This window comes from Coregonus clupeaformis, chromosome 9 (assembly GCF_020615455.1).
Source record: "Coregonus clupeaformis isolate EN_2021a chromosome 9, ASM2061545v1, whole genome shotgun sequence".
NCBI classification, from domain to species: Eukaryota; Metazoa; Chordata; class Actinopteri; order Salmoniformes; family Salmonidae; genus Coregonus; species Coregonus clupeaformis.
Window position 1 is genome coordinate 16,584,137 of NC_059200.1, and position 21,410 is coordinate 16,605,546.

Here is a 21,410-nt window from a genome sequence, read left to right on the forward strand (position 1 = left end):
ACTGGAAACCAGCCGGAGCTGGGGAGCTGGACGGCCTTCGTTCCACTGGAGAGGGGCCAGGACAGGTTCTGGGCCAGCTGGGTCGCCCTCCCTGCGGAGAGACTGGTGGAGTGGAAGTTTGTGCTGGTGGAGAATGGAGAAATCCATCGCTGGGAGGAGAGCGGGAACAGACACCTGGAAACAGGTCATGGTTGGGGCAGCTTTACAGGCATCCTCCTTTTTCCAAGGTGTAACACAGGAAGGAGTTCAACATAGGTTATCATTATATGCAGGCTGGGTAAGGACTATTTGACCAAGAAGGAGAGCGATGGAGTGCTGCATCAGATTACCTGGCCAACCACAATCATCCGACCTCAACCCAGTTGAGATGATTTGGGATGAGTTGGACCGCAGAGTGAAGGAAAAGCAGACAACAAGTGCTCAGGCATATGTGGGAACTCCTTCAAGACTGTTGGAAAAGCATTCGTCATGAAGCTGGTTGAGAGAATGCCAAGAGTGTGCAAAGCTGTCATCAAGGCAAAGGGGTGCTACTTTGAATAATCTAAAATATATTTTGATTTGTTTACCACTTTTTTGGTTACTACATGATTCCATATGTGTTATTTCATAGTTTTGATGTCTTCACTATTATTCTACAAAGTAGAAAATAGTAAAAAGAAAGAAAAACCCTGGAATGAGTAGATGTATTTAAACTTTTGACTGGTACTGTATATGTAAATAGATTTTTGTCTAGTTTTCCCAACCTGGCCTCTAAATACTCTTTGCCTCCATCTCACTTTTTCCGTTACCTTCAATTTAGGCTTTGTGTCTCCTCCCAATGTTCTGCCTTCCCTGCTCCACCCCTTTGCCAACCCTATATTACCTCGACAGAAAGGTTGAATTTGGAAGTTTACATATACCATACAACTCAGTTTTTCACAATTCCTGACTTTTAATCCTAGTCAAACTTCCCTGTCTTAGGTCAGTTAGGATCACCACTTTATTTTAAGAATGTGAAATGTCAGAATAATAGTAGAGAGAATGATTTATTTCAGCTTTTATTTCTTTCATCACATTCCCAGTGGGTCAGAAGTTTACATACACTCAATTAGTATTTGGTAGCATTGCCTTTAAATTGTTTAACTTGGGTCAAACGTTTCAGGTAGCCTTCCACAAGCTTCCCACAATAAGTTGGGTGAATTTTGGCCCATTCCTTCTGACAGAGCTAGTGTAAATGAGTCAGGTTTGTAGGCCTCCTTGCTCGCACACACTTTTTCAGTTCTGCCCACAAATGTTCTATAGGATTGAGGTCAGGGCTTTGTGATGGCCACTCCAATATCTTGACTTTGTTGTCCTTAAGCAACTTTGGAAGTATGCTTGGGGTCATTGTCCATTTGGAAGACCCATTTGCGACTAAGCTTTAACTTCCTGATTGATGTCTTGAGATGTTGCTTCAATATATCCACATAATTTTCCTTCCTCATGATGCCATCTATTTTGTGAAGTGCACCAGTCCCTCCTGCAGCAAAGCACCCCCACAACATGATGCTGCCACCCCCGTACTTCACATTTGGGATGGTGTTCTTCAGCTTGCAAGGCACCACCTTTTTTTGGCCGAAAAGTTATATTTTTGTTTTATCAGACCAGAGGACATTTCTCCTAAAAGTACGATCTTTGTCCCCATGTGCAGTTGCAAACCGTAGTCTGGCTTTTTTATGGTGGTTTTGGAGCAGTGGCTTCTTCCTTGCTGAGCGGCCTTTCAGGTTATGTCAATATAGGACTTGTTTTACTGTGGATATAGACTTTTGTACCGGTTTCCTCCAGCATCTTCACAAGGTCCTTTGCTGTTGTTCTGGGAGTGATTTGCACTTTTCGCACCAAAGTATGTTCATCTCTAGGAGACAGAACGCGTCTCCTTCCTGAGCGGTATGACGGCTGCGTGGTCCCATGGTGTTTATACTTGCGTACTATTGTTTGTACGGATGAACGCGGTACTTTGAGGCTTTTGGAAATTGCTCCCAAGGATGAACCAGATTTATGGAAGTCTACAATTATTTGTCTGAGGTCTTGGGAAAATCAAAATAAAATCAGCCATGAAGCAAAGACACACAGAGTTTGAAGGTAGGCCTCAAATTATGTCAATTAGCCTATCAGAAGCTTCTAAAGCCATGACATCATTTTCTGGAATTTTCCAAGCTGTTTAAAGGCACAGTCAACTTAGTGTATGTAAACTTCAGACCCACTGGAATTGTGATACAGTGAATTGTAAGTGAAATAATCTGTTGGAAAAATTACTTGTGTCATGCACAAAGTAGACGTCCTAACCGACTTACCAAAACTATAGTTTGTTAACAAATTTGTGGAGTGGTTGAAAAACAAGTTTTAATGACTCCAACCAAAGTGTATGTAAACTTCCGACGTCAACTGTACACACGGCTGAAAAGCCGCTTCAGCCAATGAGCGTCGAGGACCCAAACTACCCGGTTTATCATGCCCTCATACCAAATCCCTTGGAAGAGGCTTTGGGATGAATCAGAGTCTGCAAATCTTTTGGGATGCCCACACTAAGAATGAGAGTCTGGCCAGTACTGCATTCCAGGAAAATATGTTTATTATTGGATAATTGGTCAGAACACTCCTTCACCTAAACATTTAGTACATTAACCACAACGTTGCAATCGTAAGACATTTTATTATAAAAAAAGATTACAACTTAGGAGAACCAAAACACATTATTACAATTGAAGGTAAGTAAACAAAACAATTAAAGTGAGTTAACACGTCAAAACAAAAAAAAACTAATATTAATGAACACTGATAAATGTATTATCAAAAAGGTTCCAAGAGACTGTGTGTGGATGATACATACAAATATAATTCAAGAAGCTAAGATCTGAAGTACGAATATGACGTTTAAATTCCAGCGTCACAGTATTTGCATAATAACAATTCACTGACCTATAAATCGGTTGATGCTTGTGAGTACACCATTCTATTTGGGTAAATACAAACAGCCCATTTCACAAATCACAAGGCAGTCCGAGTAACTACGGTAAAACATGTAAAATACCTGGATAACACTTATTGCTGTGATTATTATTGCTATACTGCCACAGCACAAATACTGCTGGTATAGAAGCCCGAAGTAGTACACAGAGCTGCTCTATTGAAAAAAAGTGAATAAATCATACAATGACAATATCCAAGCTCCATACTATATTGACATTCATCGAACTCTACCCTCGCATAACGTCATTCACTTAACAGATGTGCAACTGGCATAATAGATGTATTGCTATAATACAGTACATAGAGGGACAGAGTCCTGATCAGATACATGGGGTTTAACTCCCCTTTTCACAAAGTGTGCACTTCTTTACTTCCTTGTAAAAAGAAAAAGGATTATGTTGGAAACTCCCTATATCCCCAGGCTTAATCAAATGCATGAAGGGGAGAGAATTAGGGCACACTTCAGGGTGAAGGGGAGAGAATTAGGGCTCACTTCAGGGTGAAGGGGAGAGAATTAGGGCACACTTCAGGGTGAAGGGGAGAGAATTAGGGCACACTTCAGGGTGAAGGGGAGAGAATTGGGATGCAACCAAGTTCTCTATAAACAACGCTTTGCGCCAGTCAGTCCTCTCCCTATGTGAGAGCCACACTGATCCGGTTTCAACAGCCACACTAGCACACCACTTAGAATATATTAGGCATGCATTCTTAGTAGTACGCTGGTGAAGAGAACGACCGCTAGTGCCGTTCACTACCCTCCCCACCGGTCGCTCACTCAGAGGTAGCCCCACCACCTGTTGAGCGTCACCTCCCCACCACCATGACCTGTTTCCAGGTGTCTGTTCCCGCTCTCCTCCCAGCGATGGATTTCTCCATTCTCCACCAGCACGAACTTCCACTCCACCAGTCTCTCCGCAGGGAGGGCGACCCAGCTGGCCCAGAACCCGTCCTGGCCCCTCTCCAGTGGAACGAAGGCCGTCCAGCTCCCCAGCTCCGGCTGGTTTCCAGTCACAGCCAGTTCCTGCCAGGGAGACTGGGTGTGGTAGTGGATGCAGAACCTCACCTGTACTGCATGGGGTATGATAGGAGGCACAGCTGCCATCTTCTTATTCCCCTGCAGGTCTCCATCTAGTGATACAGGTGTGGTTCCAGTTTCTTTGACCTTTGATGCGGGTGCGTCAGCCATTGTTGAATAATGTGAATCACGCCGAGTTTCTGTGGGATGATGCTCTGCTACAGTAGAGCATTCGACGGACGAGTAGATTATCTTCACCCAGGGAGTGTCAGTGTTAACCTCTGCGTCCGTGCCACTTACAGTCATCCATTCATTGTAGTCCATTGTGGCTTCCATGATGTTTATTTCAACTTTCTGACAACTCTTCTCCACCTGTGTGTCTATGCTCGTACTAACCCCCTCTCCCTTCCGCTCAGAAACCACATGGGTGTCTCGAGCCTCCATGGGCTCCCTGCTTAACCCTTCCATCACGTTGTCATGAAGAACACAGTCTCTGTTGGGATCACTGCGGAGACTGTCTGGCTGTTTATTCAGATGTTGTTTGTCAAACAGTTCCTGAGGGTTTCTCGTCATCCTCTCTGTAGGGTCAATCCCGGTTGTATTCCAGCTTTGAGCCCGTTGTTGATCGTTTCCATGGACATCAAGACCTTCTCTTTTCGCCACATCACAATATTCAAAACCTGCAGAATGATCATCGACCACTTGTGGGAAGTGACTGCAGAGATCCTCAACCATAGCTTCCATGTCAGCTTGCATGTCACCTTCCATGGTTCTAGTCTTCTCATAGATCACCTCCACATGGCTGGTCATCATGTCAGCACCTGGGCATTTTACTTCCTGGATCTCTGTAACAGACAGTTGGTCATATTCTTGAAGGTCTGCGTCACTCAATGTCAAATTTTCTGGACTTTCCTGGGTGTTGGCAAAAGCAACATGGCTGTCTCGATCATCCGAACATTCTACTGCCTCCTCATGCACAAAGTCAGCCAGACGTTTGTTAACATCATTGTCAGTCAAGATCATGTCAGGCCGCTCTTCTAGAGGCATGATGGTAACTAAGCTGTTCACATAATCTTCTGAACATACAACTTCACCTATATCCGTACCACACAGATGTCCAGGCAGGGGTTCTGGAGGGTCAGTGTCACTCAATATCATCTCTGTGGCAACATGGCTGGTCATGTCATCATCTGGGTATTTTACTTCCTGTATCTCTGTATAACACACATGGTCAGGTTCTTGAAGGTCAGAGTCAGTCAACATCGTGTCAGGGAGAGTTTCATTTCCATCTTCTGGATCTTCCGGAGACTCGTTGGCAGAGGCATGCAGACGGCTAGCCTCAGGCGCCTCTGTGCCCTCACGTTGACAATCATCCCTCAGTTCAACTTCCTTCAAACCCTCCTCTTCCGGGTTATACACTTCTGTATCCTTCATCTGTCCAGATTGACTGTTTAGGTCACTGAGGGAACGGTGACTGGTAGTGGTCTGCTCCTCCTTATCCTGGGTATGGTCCGTCTGGGACTGGGAGTCGTCCTGACATAAGCCTCCACAGTGCTCTTCAGGTGGAGAGCAGAGGTGAAACTCAATCTGCCTCTCAGCATAAGGACCATCGCTCCCCTCGGTTGTTCTCCGTTTAATGGTTTCTAGATCCTCATTGGTTATTGATGGGATCCTCTCAATGGGTTCTACATCCTCATTGGTTGTTGGGATCGTCTCAATTGGTTCTACATTCTCATTGGTTGTTGTTGGGATCCTCTCAATGGGTTCTACATCCTCATTGATTGTTGGGATCCGTATCATGGGCTCTCTCCTCCATCCCTCTCCATCCCAGTTTTCCAGTGCTTCTGGAACCACCGCAGTCTCCTCTAAAATAGAAGCAGGGGCAAAATGAGTGATAGGTTACATCCTCACATTCTGATTATAACACCCATATAATTAAAATACTATAATGACATGAACCTTCAGGACAGTATTAAAAAAAGGTCAGCCATTTTGGTAAGGGAGTTGGTAAACCAGTCAGTCAGGGCTGTGATAAGACAGTGTAGAACGAATTTGCTCACTAACAGGGTCGTAAATGAATTTATGCATAAAATCTTATCTTTCTGCATACGGAAAACTTCTGGGATATTTTATTTCAGCTCATAAAAAAAAAAAAAAATTGGGACCACCACTTTACATGTTGCATTTATGTGTTTGTTCAGTGTACATAATTAGTAATTTCTATATTGTCTTGTCTTTAAGGTCCTGTCGAAAAACATGAAAATCAACTTAAGACAAATGCTGTTGCTCATAGGGAGTGTTAAGACTGGTAAGACCAGAGCGATGAGCAGGGGGTCTGGTAAGACCAGAGCGATGAGCAGGGGGTCTGGTAAGACCAGAGCGATGAGCAGGGGGTCTTGTTAACCAGGATCATTGATAATCGGGGATATGTTCCAGGGGTTATGGCCATTTGGACAGTTCAGACCAACACCTTACATGTTGCATTAATTGTTTTGCTCAGTGTATATTTCAAAATCAGTTTCCTATGGAGGATTGACAGTATAAAGACAGATTTTCATTCAAGTCAACATTCTCTGATGTGTGGACCGCCAACCATCTTTGTGGTACCAGTTGAAAGTAGATACTTCAATGTTATTCCCATTTTAGTACATTTACCAGCCCCCCAAAAAATTACACCCACCCTGTATTCAAGAGACTCGTGTCTCAACCGATGACGGGCACAACACAAAAACCCAATATGTAAAATAGGATCTAAGTTACAACGTTTGCAAATAAATACATCTGCGTTTAGATAATTGACGTTTAAAAAAAACCGACCATTTTTATTAAAACATATTATATATAGTTTGACAACCCTGTTCGTAAGCTTTTAAACAGTTTTGGAACTAAACTGATTTTTCTATTGTTTTTCTGAAGACAACCATTATTTTTCCTTCTGTTCCGACCAGCAAAATAAAGTTCTGAACCAGTTCAACCCGCCCCCCCAAAAAATGTGTTGTTACTTTCTGTTCCTTTACAATCCTCAATCATATTTTTGGACATTTAGCTCGACATTAAATTACTTCGCTAGCTAACAAGCTTGTGTGCAGAGCGGCACCAGAATTAAACACGTCTTACCCTATGTAGTTAGTAAATCCAATGTAAAATGTTAACTACAGTATCCCTAATTCGCGTTGAAAAAGTTTCCATTCTCCAATAAATAAATCTATCATCTTCTGAATTAAGTTTGTAACGGTCCAGCTATGCGTCGGAGGGGGGGTAGCTGAAACGTCAGTAGGCTGCAGTGGACCATGCTTCAGAGGGGGACGGACAGGTAGTCTGGCAGACAGACACTGGAATACGTTTGATTGATAGAGGGCTTGCATAGGCGATTGGTTGCGTTTTTGTGAGACAAAAAAAAAAAAAAAAAAAAAAGGCCGGATTGTAAAACATTAACTGCTTCTCATGCTTTTAAAATAACGGTTCTGTTAGTGGTTCGGATTCTTCAAATGAGCAATGTTATTTTCCGGTTCTGTTCCCTGAACCGGTTCCAACCCCTGCTTTTAAATGAGATCAAATCTAAACAGATGACGTTTTCCAGTGATAAAGACATGGATGTCTCATTGTATAGTTGGGTATGCAACTTTGAACACCTTTTTTATCGCTAACATTTTGGCATTCAGGACCCAATAAGTCACTATGTTCACTTATACAATGGGCAAATATGTATGGAAAGTTTTCAAATCAAAAAGGGGTGAATTCAAATGGATTTACCCCTCGATTTAATATGATTTCTATACATTCATCTTCATACAGTCATCCGTTTTATTTGAAGCATATTCTTATCCTTTGCTTGTTTAAAACAAATTGCAAAGACATTAACACCTTTTTATTTGTATACAACATCGTTGTGAAGTTATCTGCGGTCAGACGGAAACCTCTTGATTCTATGTTAAACTGAGTGTGTAATGTGACGCGGAAGACAAGACATGCACTCCTCACTCAGACCACTAGAACAGCGGAGGCATTCGGTAAACAAGCGTTTTCAAGTGCAACTTCAGTAACGATGGTTTTGGGAAAAAGCTTGGAGAGTTAACGATGCTCCTACAAAAGGTTCTAACGATGAACTTCGCCTTAAGACGCTTTTGGGAAATGGGCCCTGGTCAGTTTCCAAATATAAAAAAAAGTGTCGGCTAGGCCTACATAAAATATCTAACATGAGCGGTGCATAGGGTTCCAAAGGAAGGGTATATTTAAGCAGTAAGGCCCGAGGTGGGGTATATGGCCAATATACCACGGCTAAGGGCTATTCTTACACACGACGCAAAGCTGGAAAACATTATCCCAAATATGAACCGTCAACTTAGTGAACACCATTGGTGTTTAATATGAGGGTTTCAGCATGAAATATGTGTATATAGACACACACTGAACAAAAATATAAAACTCAACACGTAAAGTGTTGGTCCCATGTTTCATGAGCTGAAATAAAAGATCCCAGCAATGTTTCAATACGCACAAAAAGCTTATTTCTCTGAAATTGTGCACACATTTGTTTACATCCCTGTTAGTGAACATTTCTCCTTTGCCAAGATAATCCCTCCCCCTGACAGGTGCGGCACATCAAGAAGCTGATTAAAACAGCATGATCATTACACAGGTGCACCTTGTGCTGGGGACAATAAAAGGCCACGCTAAAATGTGCTGTTGTGTCACAACACAATGCCAGTTGTTTGGTGCCAAAACGTTTGCAAACAAAGACATAGTAAAATAATTCCATATATATCAAAAATATAAATGCAGCAATTTTACTGAGTTACAGTTCATATAAAGGAAAATCAGTCAATTGAAATAATTTAATTAGGCCCTAATCTATGGACTTCACATGACTGGGCAGGGGTGCTGCCATGGGTGGGCATAAGCCCACCCACTGGTATATATATTTAAAAAAATACACACTGATTTATTTTACTATGTTGCAAATGTTTTTGCACCAAACAAGTGACAGTTGTGAAAAACGCTAGCAAGCTATGTTGTGTTGTTTTTTTATTACACCTTATTCAAAAGATTAGCCAGCTGGCTAGGCTGTGGCTGGTTCTGGTTCTGGATTTGTCAAACGCATTTCTCTAAAATGTTGGCGGCCGCAAATATGCCATGAAATAGTTGGAAATAATAAAATGAAGCTCTGGTAATATGGATAACTGTTGAAATGGGTTGGGATAGAGATGCGTTTTTATACATTTAGAAATGGACATGGTGCAACCTTTGGTAGGTCGGCTGCTGGCAGGCTTCCGCACAGCAAAGTTTATATTTTGGTATGAGTTGACTTTTTATCCAAAAAAGGATAATTCACCCAGATTACACATTGGTTTTCTTACCCTGTAAATGGTCTATGGACAAGCTATGACATGAATTCATGCATTGGTTTAGTTTCCCGGGCACCATTTCCACATGCTAACGTTGTAGCATTTGTAGATTAGTTTATTCTGACAATACAATTTTTTATATATATATATATATATATATATACATATATACACACACACATACATACATATATATACATACATACATATATATATACACATACACACACACAACAATCCCATGTGGCACAAATCCCATTCAAGTCATGGGACCGATATTAGCATTTTCCCCCACATGTCCAAATCATCCAAAAGTATCTGATATTGATTGTGAAGCTCAACCATGTCACTTACAGAGGATTTGTACATGATGCAAAAAAAATACTAATAACCATCACGACTTGAATGGGATTTGTGCCACAAAATCTCAAACATTAGCATGTTAAAACAGTGTCAAGGACACTAAACCAAAGCATGGTTTGTTATCATCTCTTGTCCATGGACTCCTTACAGGGTAAAGAAACCAATGTAGTAGGGTCAACTACCCCTTTAACTATTTTTAATTTTTCTATCTCATGCGCACTCAGTTCAAGGAGACCTGAGCACACGTGTGTGTTAGTAGGCATGACTGTAGCAGGCTACCGAGTGTAGCATCATGGAGGGTCTTTCATATAATCTACAGCAACACAACGAGCAAGATAATAATCCTACTACATGAATGGTTAAGGCATATTTGTCTTCATTCAAATCTTAAAACCGACCAGTGAAGGGTGAACACGAATAAACGCTGATTTACCTGTTGACTCGACACAAGAGAGGGGTGCTTCTTCGTTTGTAGTCTCTTTTCCGTCCTTTTCAGTTACCAGAATAGTGTCATCATCGACCTTTCTTCTCGGACCTTTCAGTGTCTGTATAGATCTGTATATGATCATTGCAGCCCATACAGACATTATGGCAAGAATAGCGAGAACCACTGCAATCATCCAATCATTCATGCAACACAACGCAGTTAAATCCCCAGCATGGCTTTCAAAGGCGACGGTTTTACTTTTCTTGATGGTCATTTTGGCAGCTTCTGAACATCGACAGCAGAGAGCCAGGTAAAACAACGTGATCGGATATAGGCACTCGGATACCAATAAGAGTGTGTGTGTGTTGTTCTCCCCGCTCGTTCCAAATGACCTCTCGTTGCGGCACACACACATATCTCAGATCTGCAATCAGGTGAGCCCACTGACAATTGGCTGATTCGAATCATGGGCTGCGTTTAACACAGGCAGCCCAATTCTGAGACTTTTTTTTTTGGGACCAATAATATCAGCTCTGAAAAATATCTGACGTGAAAAGATCTGAAGTGATTTGTCAAAATACCAATTAGTAGTAAAAAAAAAAATCAGAATTGGGCTGCCTGTGTAAACGCACCCTAGGGCAGGGTTTCCCAAACTGCCCCCCCTAGTTCTGCACAGCTGATTCAAATAACAAACTCATCATCAAGCTTTGGGAAACACTGGCCTAGGGTACCACTAGTCTCAAACTATTCATACAGGGTGACGGTATAACCAGGTGTTGGAAGAATCAATGGCCAGCAGCACACATGGCTAGAGCAGACATTGATCAAGTGAGGCAATCCAATCAAAAATATTGCACATTTCTTTCACTCAAGCACCAATTAGGCTAGCCTGTATGTTAAACCAAATGATAAAACATGAATCAATCAAACAACAATACGATTAATTGCATACAGGCCACACCCTGAAAATAGTTAAACCAATATTTTAATGATTGTGTGCTGCATTGGTCATGTTGTATGGAAATTGATGCTTTGTGAAACAAATTCGGATGACTTTTTTTTTTGTATTATCGTGGACTGGCTCACACATAAGCCTAGGGTGTGTACAAATGAATTATTAGTGTGTGGGTGGTATGGGACTTAGTCATGAATAACCCGGTACGATTGGGATCTTATTATTTGACAGCCATTTATTTCAATACTCACAATTGAGAACTCGTTCCTTTCCAGCCTCTCAGCGTTACTGATACTGTCAATGAAAAGTACGAATTTCCTGCCATCTAGTGGAATACAGGGGTATGTCCCACAATCCATGTATTTGGCTTTACTAGCTACTGAAATGTATGTATGTATGATATATATATATATATATATATATATATATATATATATATATATATATATATATATATATATAGGACAAATCCTTGGCCAGAAAGGCCTTGATCAGTGTAGGCCATTCATACGTGAAACCGTCTATTCATTTGTTTAACTGTATTATTGCGTCAGTATCATCATGTGATGAAAAGCCAATAGATTTTCTGTTAACCAATAGTTTTTCTGTTTACCGGTAGCTTTGCGCTTGATATCACTCTGGCATTTCCAAATTCATCTCGATGGGTCATTGTTGATGTCTAGCGTCGGCAGGGACAGAGTCCTCTGTTAAAAAAACAGACTGTTGTTTCCGTAATCGACATCCTCTTCAAATTAGGACACTTTGTTATTACTCTCAAGTAGATTAGCTACTTTCAATCTAATCTTATTTCCAGTATATCGATTGTGGAGTCTGTGCAATGCGTTGCAGTTGTACATCTCGTTCAGAAAATTATTATTTGCACCTGTGTCAAACTAGCAACAATAAGGATTAGCCACAATTAGGTCGCCTTCAAAATAAAAGTTTCAAAGTTTATTCGCCACATGTAGTACAGTGAAATTCTTACCTTGAGAGCTCTTTCCCAACAATGCAGTGATGGTGGTAATAATAATAATAATAATATAGATAATAATAGAAAATATAATAAAAAATAAAGTAAGAATTAAAACCACACAAGAACTACGATGAGAGTTAAAGAAACAGGAGAATGCAAGTATACAGTGGGGAAAAAAAGTATTTAGTCAGCCACCAATTGTGCAAGTTCTCCCACTTAAAAAGATGAGAGAGGCCTGTAATTTTCATCATAGGTACACGTCAACTATGACAGACAAATTGAGATTTTTTTTTACAGAAAATCACATTGTAGGATTTTTAATGAATTTATTTGCAAATTATGGTGGAAAATAAGTATTTGGTCACCTACAAAGAAGCAAGATTTCTGGCTCTCACAGACCTGTAACTTCTTCTTAAAGAGGCTCCTCTGTCCTCCACTGTTACCTGTATTAATGGCACCTGTTTGAACTTGTTATCAGTATAAAAGACACCTGTCCACAACCTCAAACAGTCACACTCCAAACTCCACTATGGCCAAGACCAAAGAGCTGTCAAAGGACACCAGAAACAAAATTGTAGACCTGCACCAGGCTGGGAAGACTGCATCTGCAATAGGTAAGCAGCTTGGTTTGAAGAAATCAACTGTGGGAGCAATTATTAGGAAATGGAAGACATACAAGACCACTGATAATCTCCCTCGATCTGGGGCTCCATGCAAGATCTCACCCCGTGGGGTCAAAATGATCACAAGAACGGTGAGCAGAAATCCCAGAACCACACGGGGGGACCTAGTGAATGACCTGCAGAGAGCTGGGACCAAAGTAACAAAGCCTATCATCAGTAACACACTACGCCGCCAGGGACTCAAATCCTGCAGTGCTAGACGTGTCCCCCTGCTTAAGCCAGTACATGTCCAGGCCCGTCTGAAGTTTGCTAGAGTGCATCCAGAAGAGGATTGGGAAAATGTCATATGGTCAGATGAAACCAAAATAGAACTTTTTGGTAAAAACTCAACTCGTCGTGTTTGGAGGACAAAGAATGCTGAGTTGCATCCAAAGAACACCATACCTACTGTGAAGCATGGGGGTGAAAACATCATGCTTTGGGGCTGTTTTTCTGCAAAGGGACCAGGACGACTGATCCGTGTAAAGGAAAGAATGAATGGGGCCATGTAACGTGAGATTTTGAGTGAAAACCTCCTTCCATCAGCAAGGGCATTGAAGATGAAACGTGGCTGGGTCTTTCAGCATGACAATGATCCCAAACACACCGCCCGGGCAACGAAGGAGTGGCTTCGTAAGAAGCATTTCAAGGTCCTGGAGTGGCCTAGCCAGTCTCCAGATCTCAACCCCATAGAAAATCTTTGGAGGGAGTTGAAAGTCTGTGTTGCCCAGCGACAGCCCCAAAACATCACTGCTCTAGAGGAGATCTGCATGGAGGAATGGGCCAAAATACCAGCAACAGTGTGTGAAAACCTTGTGAAGACTTACAGAAAACGTTTGACCTGTGTCATTGCCAACAAAGGGTATATAACAAAGTATTGAGAAACTTTTGTTATTGACCAAATACTTATTTTCCACCATAATTTGCAAATAAATTCATAAAAAATCCTACAATGTGATTTTCTGGATTATTTTTTCTCATTTTGTCTGTCATAGTTGACGTGTACCTATGATGAAAATTACAGGCCTCTCTCATCTTTTTAAGTGGGAGAACTTGCACAATTGGTGGCTGACTAAATACTTTTTTCCCCCACTGTATACAGGTCTGTGCCAGTACCTTATTAAACGTGCAGGGATACTGGAGTGGTTGAGGTAGGTTTATACATAAAAAGTGACTGGTAGTAGGATATACATGTAAACAGGACTGAAAAGTGACTAGTAGCAGGAATATATAAATACTTACGGTAATATACTAATGGTAATATATACATGTAAACAGGAGTAACAGTGAATAGTAATATGATAAATAGATAGATACTAATGTAATGGCAATCAATAATCAATGGACAGCAGCATAATGGAGTAATACATCTAATCAATCATCATTTTAGCAGCAGCGTCGGTTGTGTCTGAGTGGGTAGAGACCTGTGGATGGGCACAGAGTCAGTGTGGATAGTCTGTGGGAGAGAGAGAGAGCAGGAGTTGTTAGCCATTTAACATGGTCTTATGGCCAGGGGATAGAAGCTGTTTAGGAGTCTGTTTGTCTGAGCCTTGATGTACCCATACCGCCTGCCGGACGGGAGCAGGGAGTCTTTGGCAATTTTTTCGGGGCTTACTCAGACACCGCCTGGCATGTACGTCCTGGATGGCTGGGAGCTCGTCCAACTCAGACACCGCCTGGCATGTACGTCCTGGATGGCTGGGAGCTCGTCCAACTCAGACACCGCCTGGCATGTACGTCCTGGATGGCTGGGAGCTCGTCCACCCAGTAATGTGCTGCGCCGTCCGCACCACCCTTTGTAGAGCCTTCCGGTTGTGGGCGGTGCAGTTGCCATACCAGACGGTGATACAACTAGTCAGGGTGCTCTCAATGGTGCAGCTATAAAAAATATATTTTTTAAAAAGTTCCTGAAAATCTGAGGGGCCATGCCAAATCATTTCAGCATCCTGAGGGAAAAATCATTTCAGCATCCTGAGGGAAAAATCATTTCAGCATCCTGAGGGAAAAATCATTTCAGCATCCTGAGGGAAAAATCATTTCAGCATCCTGCCTTTTTCACGATTGTTCTGGTGTGAGAGGACCATGTTAAGTCCTCAGTGATGTGGACACCGAGGAACTTGAATCTCTTGACCCTCTCCACTGCGGCCCCGTCAATGTGGATGGGGGCATGAACCCCCCCCTTTTCCCGTACTCCACGATTAGCTCCTTGGTCTTGCTGACGTTGAGGGAGAGGTTGCTGTCCTGGCACCACACTGCAAGTTCTCTGACCTCCTCCATGTAGGCTGTCTCATCGCTGTTGGTGATCAGTCCTACCACCGTCGTATCGCCAGCAAATTTGATGATGGAGTTGGAGTCGTGTGTGGCCTCACAGTCGTGGGTAAACAGGATCCCCCATTAAAACTGATCCAAACGGATACAAATATTGGAATAATGCCATATTTGGACTAGATAAAGCCAAACAAGGTTGGAATTATTTTAAATAACTTATAATAAATAAACTGCAATAATTTATTTATTTGACAAACAGTTTTTAAAAAAGTGTTGAAATCCCAGGACAGAGAGATAATAGCAACATATAATATTCAGTGCTGTCTAATTTCAGTATAATGAAGCCTGGTCCTTTGTGATTTTTTTCTGTCCTCATATGGAAAGCTGTGAAAGCCTATTTGCAGATGAAGGGTGACATCCCAATGAATGTCCCAAGAGACTAAGGGGCTTTCGCGGACATAAATTAAGCCTAATCCAAGACTAAATTACACTTTTAAACTGGACTAACTGAAATTGCATTTCTCAGACATGGTGTAAAACGGTCTCAGACTTGCCCTAGTCTAGATTTAAGAAGTCAGATTTCCAGGAGGATTAGATTAGATTAGAGTTAATCCAGATCTAAGTGAAGTCTTGAATTAAACCTGTCCAGAGGCAGGCTTAACTTCAGATTAATGGATGTTGGCCCCCAGGTTGACCTTGGCAATGGAGGGAAATTGATTACCCGGACTATTTCAATGTGTGTGGCGCAGTGGTCTAAGGCACTGCATCGCAGTGCTAGCTGTGCCACTAGAGATCCTGGTTTGAATCCAGGCTCTATCGTAGCCGGCCGCGACCGGGAGACCCATGGGGCGGCGCACAATTGGTCCAGGGTAGGGGAGGGAATGGCCGGCAGGGATGTAGCTCAGTTGGTAGAGCATGACGTTTGCAACGCCGTGGTTGTGGGTTCGATTCCCACGGGGGGATATGAAAAATAATAAAAAATAATGTATGCACTCACTAACTGTAAATCGCTCTGGATAAGAGCGTCTGCTAAAATGTAAAATGTAAGATCAAAGAGCACCACCAAGACCTGACAGAAGCGCATATAGATTAGACATTACAGACAGGAGCAACCCACTGAATGATTTTGATGAAATCAATTTCTGTGACCGTTTTCGTCTGCACAAAGAAAATGCAGCTGACATTTTTTCTGACATGTCAATGTTGTGAACAGAGTCCCCTATGGTGGCGGTGGGGTTATGGTATGGGCAGGCATAAGCTACGGACAATGGAAACAATTGCATTTTATCGATGGCAATTTGAATGCACAGAGATACTGTGACAAGATCCTGAGGCCCATTGTTTTGTAATTCATCCTCCGCCATCACCTCATGTTTCAGCATGTTAATGTAAGGCCCCATGTCGCAAGGATCTGTACACAATTCCTGGAAGCTGAAAATGTCCCAGTTCTTCCATGGCCTGCATACTCACCAGACATGTCACCCATTGAGCATATTTAGGATGCTCTGGATTGACGTGTACGACAGCGTGTTCCAGTTCCCGCCAATATCCAGCAACTTGGCACAGCCATTGAAGAGGAGTGGGACAACATTCCACAGGCCACAATCAACAGCCTGATCAACTCTATGCAAAGGAGGTGTCGCGCTGCATGAGGCAAAATGGTGGTCACACCAGATACTGACTGGTTTTCTGATCCACACCCCTACCTTTTTATTAAGGTACTGTATCTGTGACCGATGCATATCTGTATTCCAAGTCTTGTGAAATCCATAGATTAGGGCCTAAATAATTTATTTCAATTGACTGATTCCCTTATATGAACTGTAACTCAGTAAAATCTTTGAAATTGTTGCATGTTGCGTTTATATTTTTGTTCAGTATAGTTTAATGATTTCGTATGTCCCTTTAATTCACCAGAAGGTATTAGGCAAGTGTGTAGTTTCAATATGACTCAAAAGCTATAATCCTTTAGGACAAAGAAGAAAAACACTTTTTCAATACTTGAAACCCTTTGGTGCCCTTTTCTAACCCCACACATAGTCATTTGAGCAGCGGAGGCTGGTGGGAGGAATTATAGGAGGACATGCTGATTGTAATGGCTGGAATGTTACTGACTGATACACCTGATCTATGCCCCTACTTTTTTTAAAGGTTTCTGTGTCCAACAGATTCATATCTGTATTCCCAGTCTTGTGAAATCCATAGATTAGGGCCTAATGAATTTATTTAAATTGACTGATTTCCTTTATATGAACTGTAACTCAGGAAAATCTTTGCAAATTGTTGCAAGTTGCGTTAATATTTTTGTTCAGTATAATTATGTATGATATTGTTTGTTACATTTCCGTCACACAAATGCATTTAGACCCCACTGTGTTGTTACACAAGAACACTAACATTTCAAAGTAACTCTGATTTGTAAAAGTGGGTCAACAAGAAATACAGTACCTTTTTGTTTACTTTTTCATTTGAGTTGAATTAGTTTCAGATGTTAGTCCAGGCATTATCTTTCTTGTTTTCTGTTTGTTCTCGATAATTGGGTGGTTTGACACCAATTCAAGAGTTTTTTTTTCAAAGTCACTGAAATTCTTTGAAAAAAAATTATTTGACCTCTGTCCATTGTTTGGTTTAGGTGACTTGCTCCAATTCCACACAATGATTATGTATTAGTGTCCCATCCCTGGTTTTTGAAGCATCCTCAGGTCAGCGCCAAGTGCACAGCGTTAATCTAATCAGGCTTCACAAAGATGAATTGGTTAGTCCTTACTTACCTTAGTCAGGGACTGCCTAGTCTAGAATGTATTAATCTGATGTTAAGGAACGTCTCAGAAAGCCATTTTTTTAATCTGGATTAATTGAAGTAGAATTAGCCTCATCCTGACATAAATTCAACTCTGTCCGCGAAACCGCCCATAAGGGTCCAAATGCCATGGGTTATATGTGTAGGCCTACATACATATATATATACAGTGCCTTCGGAAAGTATACAGACCCCTTGACTTTTTCCACATTTTGTTACGTTACAGCCTTATTCTAAAATTGATTAAATATAATTTTTTTCTCACCAATCTACACACAATACCCCATAATGACAACGAGAAAACAGGTTTGTAGAAATGTCTGCAAATGTATTTAAACTTAAAAACAGATACCTTATTTGCATAAGTATTCAGACCCTTTGCTATGAGACCCGAAATTAAGCTCAGGTGCATCCTGTTTCCGTTGATCATCCTTGAGATGTTTCTACAACTTGATTGTAGTCCACCTGTGGTAAATTCAATTGATTTGACATGATTTGGAAAGGCACACACCTGTCTATATACAGTGGGGGAAAAAAGTATTTAGTCAGCCACCAATTGTGCAAGTTCTCCCACTTAAAAAGATGAGAGAGGCCTGTCATTTTCATCATAGGTACACGTCAACTATGACAGACAAAATGAGAAAAATAAATCCAGAAAATCACATTGTAGGATTTTTAATGAATTTATTTGCAAATTATGGTGGAAAATAAGTATTTGGTCAATAACAAAAGTTTCTCAATACTTTGTTATATACCCTTTGTTGGCAATGACACAGGTCAAACGTTTTCTGTAAGTCTTCACAAGGTTTTCACACACTGTTGCTGGTATTTTGGCCCATTTCTCCATGCAGATCTCCTCTAGAGCAGTGATGTTTTGGGGCTGTCGCTGGGCAACACGGACTTTCAACTCCCTCCAAAGATTTTCTATGGGGTTGAGATCTGGAGACTGGCTAGGCCACTCCAGGACCTTGAAATGCTTCTTACGAAGCCACTCCTTCGTTGCCCGGGCGGTGTGTTTGGGATCATTGTCATGCTGAAAGACCCAGCCACGTTTCAAAAAAATTATAAAAATCTTCAATGCCCTTGCTGATGGAAGGAGGTTTTCACTCAAAATCTCACGATACATGGCCCCATTCATTCTTTCCTTTACACGGATCAGTTGTCCTGGTCCCTTTGCAGAAAAACAGCCCCAAAGCATGATGTTTCCACCCCCATGCTTCACAGTAGGTATGGTGTTCTTTGGATGCAACTCAGCATTCTTTGTCCTCCAAACACGACGAGTTGAGTTTTTACCAAAAAGTTATATTTTGGTTTCATCTGACCATATGACATTCTCCCAATCCTCTTCTGGATCATCCAAATGCACTCTAGCAATCTTCAGACGGGCCTGGACATGTACTGGCTTAAGCAGGGGGACACGTCTGGCACTGCAGGATTTGAGTCCCTGGCGGCGTAGTGTGTTACTGATGGTAGGCTTTGTTACTTTGGTCCCAGCTCTCTGCAGGTCATTCACTAGGTCCCCCCGTGTGGTTCTGGGATTTTTGCTCACCGTTCTTGTGATCATTTTGACCCCACGGGGTGAGATCTTGCGTGGATCCCCAGATCGAGGGAGATTATCAGTGGTCTTGTATGTCTTCCATTTCCTAATAATTGCTCCCACAGTTGATTTCTTCAAACCAAGCTGCTTACCTATTGCAGATTCAGTCTTCCCAGCCTGGTGCAGGTCTACAATTTTGTTTCTGGTGTCCTTTGACAGCTCTTTGGTCTTGGCCATAGTGGAGTTTGGAGTGTGACTGTTTGAGGTTGTGGACAGGTGTATTTTATACTGATAACAAGTTCAAACAGGTGCCATTAATACAGGTAACGAGTGGAGGACAGAGGAGCCTCTTAAAGAAGAAGTTACAGGTCTGTGAGAGCCAGAAATCTTGCTTGTTTGTAGGTGACCAAATACTTATTTTCCACCATAATTTGCAAATAAATTCATTAAAAATCCTACAATGTGATTTTCTGGATTTTTTTTTCTCAATTTGTCTGTCATAGTTGACGTGTACCTATGACAGGGTTCTTCAATTCCGGTCCTGGAGGGCCGAAACACCTCTGTTTTTCATCCTCTCCTTCTCATCAGGGGCTAATTCAGACCTGGGACACCAGGTGAGTGCAAATAACTACCAGGTAGAAATAAAAAACAGAAGTGTTTCGGCCCTCCACGACCGGAATTGAAGAACCCTGACCTATGATGAAAATTACAGGCCTCTCTCATCTTTTTAAGTGGGAGAACTTGCACAATTGGTGGCTGACTAAATACTTTTTTCCCCACTGTAAGGTCCCACAGTTGACAGTGCATTTCAGAGCAAAAACCAAGCCATGAGGTTGAAGGAATTGTGCGAAGAGCTCCGAGACAGGATTGTGTCGAGGCACAGATCTGGGGAAGGGAACCAAAACATGTCTGTAGCATTGAAGGTCCCCAAGAACACAGTGGCCTCCATCATTCTTAAACGGAAGACATTTTGAACCACCAAGACTCTTCCTTGTGCTGGCCGCCGGCCAAACTGAGCAATCTGGGGAGAAGGGCCTTGGTCAGGGAGGTGACCAAGAACCTGATTGTCACTCTGACAGAGCTCCAGAGTTCCTCTGTGGAGATGGGAGAACCTTCCAGAAGGACAACCATCTCTGGAGCACTCCACCAATCAGGCCTTCATGGTAGACGGAAGCCACTCCTCAGTAAAAGACACATGACAGCCTGCTTGGAGTTTGCCAAAAGGCACCTAAAGACTCAGACCATGAGAAACAAGATTGTCTGGTGTGATGAAACCAAGATTGAACTATTTTGCCTGAATGCCAAGCTTCACGTCTGGAGTAAACCTGGCACCATCCCTACGGTGAAGCATGGTGGTGGCAGCATCCCGCTGTGGGGATGTTTTTCAGCGGCAAGGACTGGGAGACTAGTCAGGATCAAGGCAAAGATGAATGGAGCAAAGTACAGAGAGATCCCGCTCAGGATCTCAGACTGGGCGAAGGTTCACCTTCTAACCGGACAACAACCCTAAGCACACAGCCAAGACAACGTAGGAGTGGCTTCGGGACAAGTCTCTGAATGTCCTTGAGTGGCCCAGCCAGAGCCCGGACTTCAACCCGATCGAACATCTCTGGAGAGACCTGAAAATAGCTGTGCAGCGACGCTCCCCATCCAACCTGACAGAGCTTGAGAGGATCTGCAGAGAAGAATGGGAGAAACTCCCCAAATACAGGTGTGCCAAGCTTGTAGCGTCCTACCCAAGAAGACTGGATGCTGTAATCGCTGCCAAAGGTGCTTCAACAAAGTACTGAGTAAAGGGTCTGAATTCGAACAACTTTATCATTATGGGATATTGTGTGTAAATTGATGAGGGAAAAAAACGATTGAATCCATTTTAGAATAAGGCTGTAACGTATCAAAATGTGGAAAAACTCAAGCGGTCTGAATACTTTCCGAAGGCACTGTATGTTAACACATATTGTTTACAAAAATACAGTTAATCATCACACACAATGTATAAACCTATTACAATTGGAGCAGGTCAACCCTGCTGGAGGTCTGCTGGGTGTGCAGGGTTCTGTTTCAGCCCAGCAATAAC

At 42.1% G+C, this 21,410-nt stretch overlaps 1 protein-coding gene across 1 annotated transcript; it reads right to left on the minus strand.

The window, feature by feature from the left end:
* Window positions 1-2,568: 2,568 nt before the first annotated feature.
* stbd1 (starch binding domain 1) lies at window positions 2,569-10,674 on the minus strand. Its single transcript, XM_041885324.2, has 2 exons — window positions 10,145-10,674; window positions 2,569-5,868 (listed from the first exon to the last, which is right to left on the minus strand). Exons 1-2 carry the CDS (start codon window positions 10,551-10,553, stop codon window positions 3,764-3,766), a joined length of 2,514 nt encoding a protein of 837 aa, XP_041741258.2. The 5' UTR covers window positions 10,554-10,674; the 3' UTR covers window positions 2,569-3,763.
* Window positions 10,675-21,410: the final 10,736 nt, after the last annotated feature.

Excerpts from the sequence above, each read along its gene's own strand:
- stbd1 (XM_041885324.2), bottom strand. The coding sequence starts at position 10,553 with ATGTGTGTGTGCCGCAACGAGAGGTCATTTGGAACGAGCGGGGAGAAC. Across the intron at positions 5,869-10,144 it reads CTCTTGTGTCGAGTCAACAG|AGGAGACTGCGGTGGTTCCA; the intron begins GTAAATCAGCGT and ends CTTCTATTTTAG.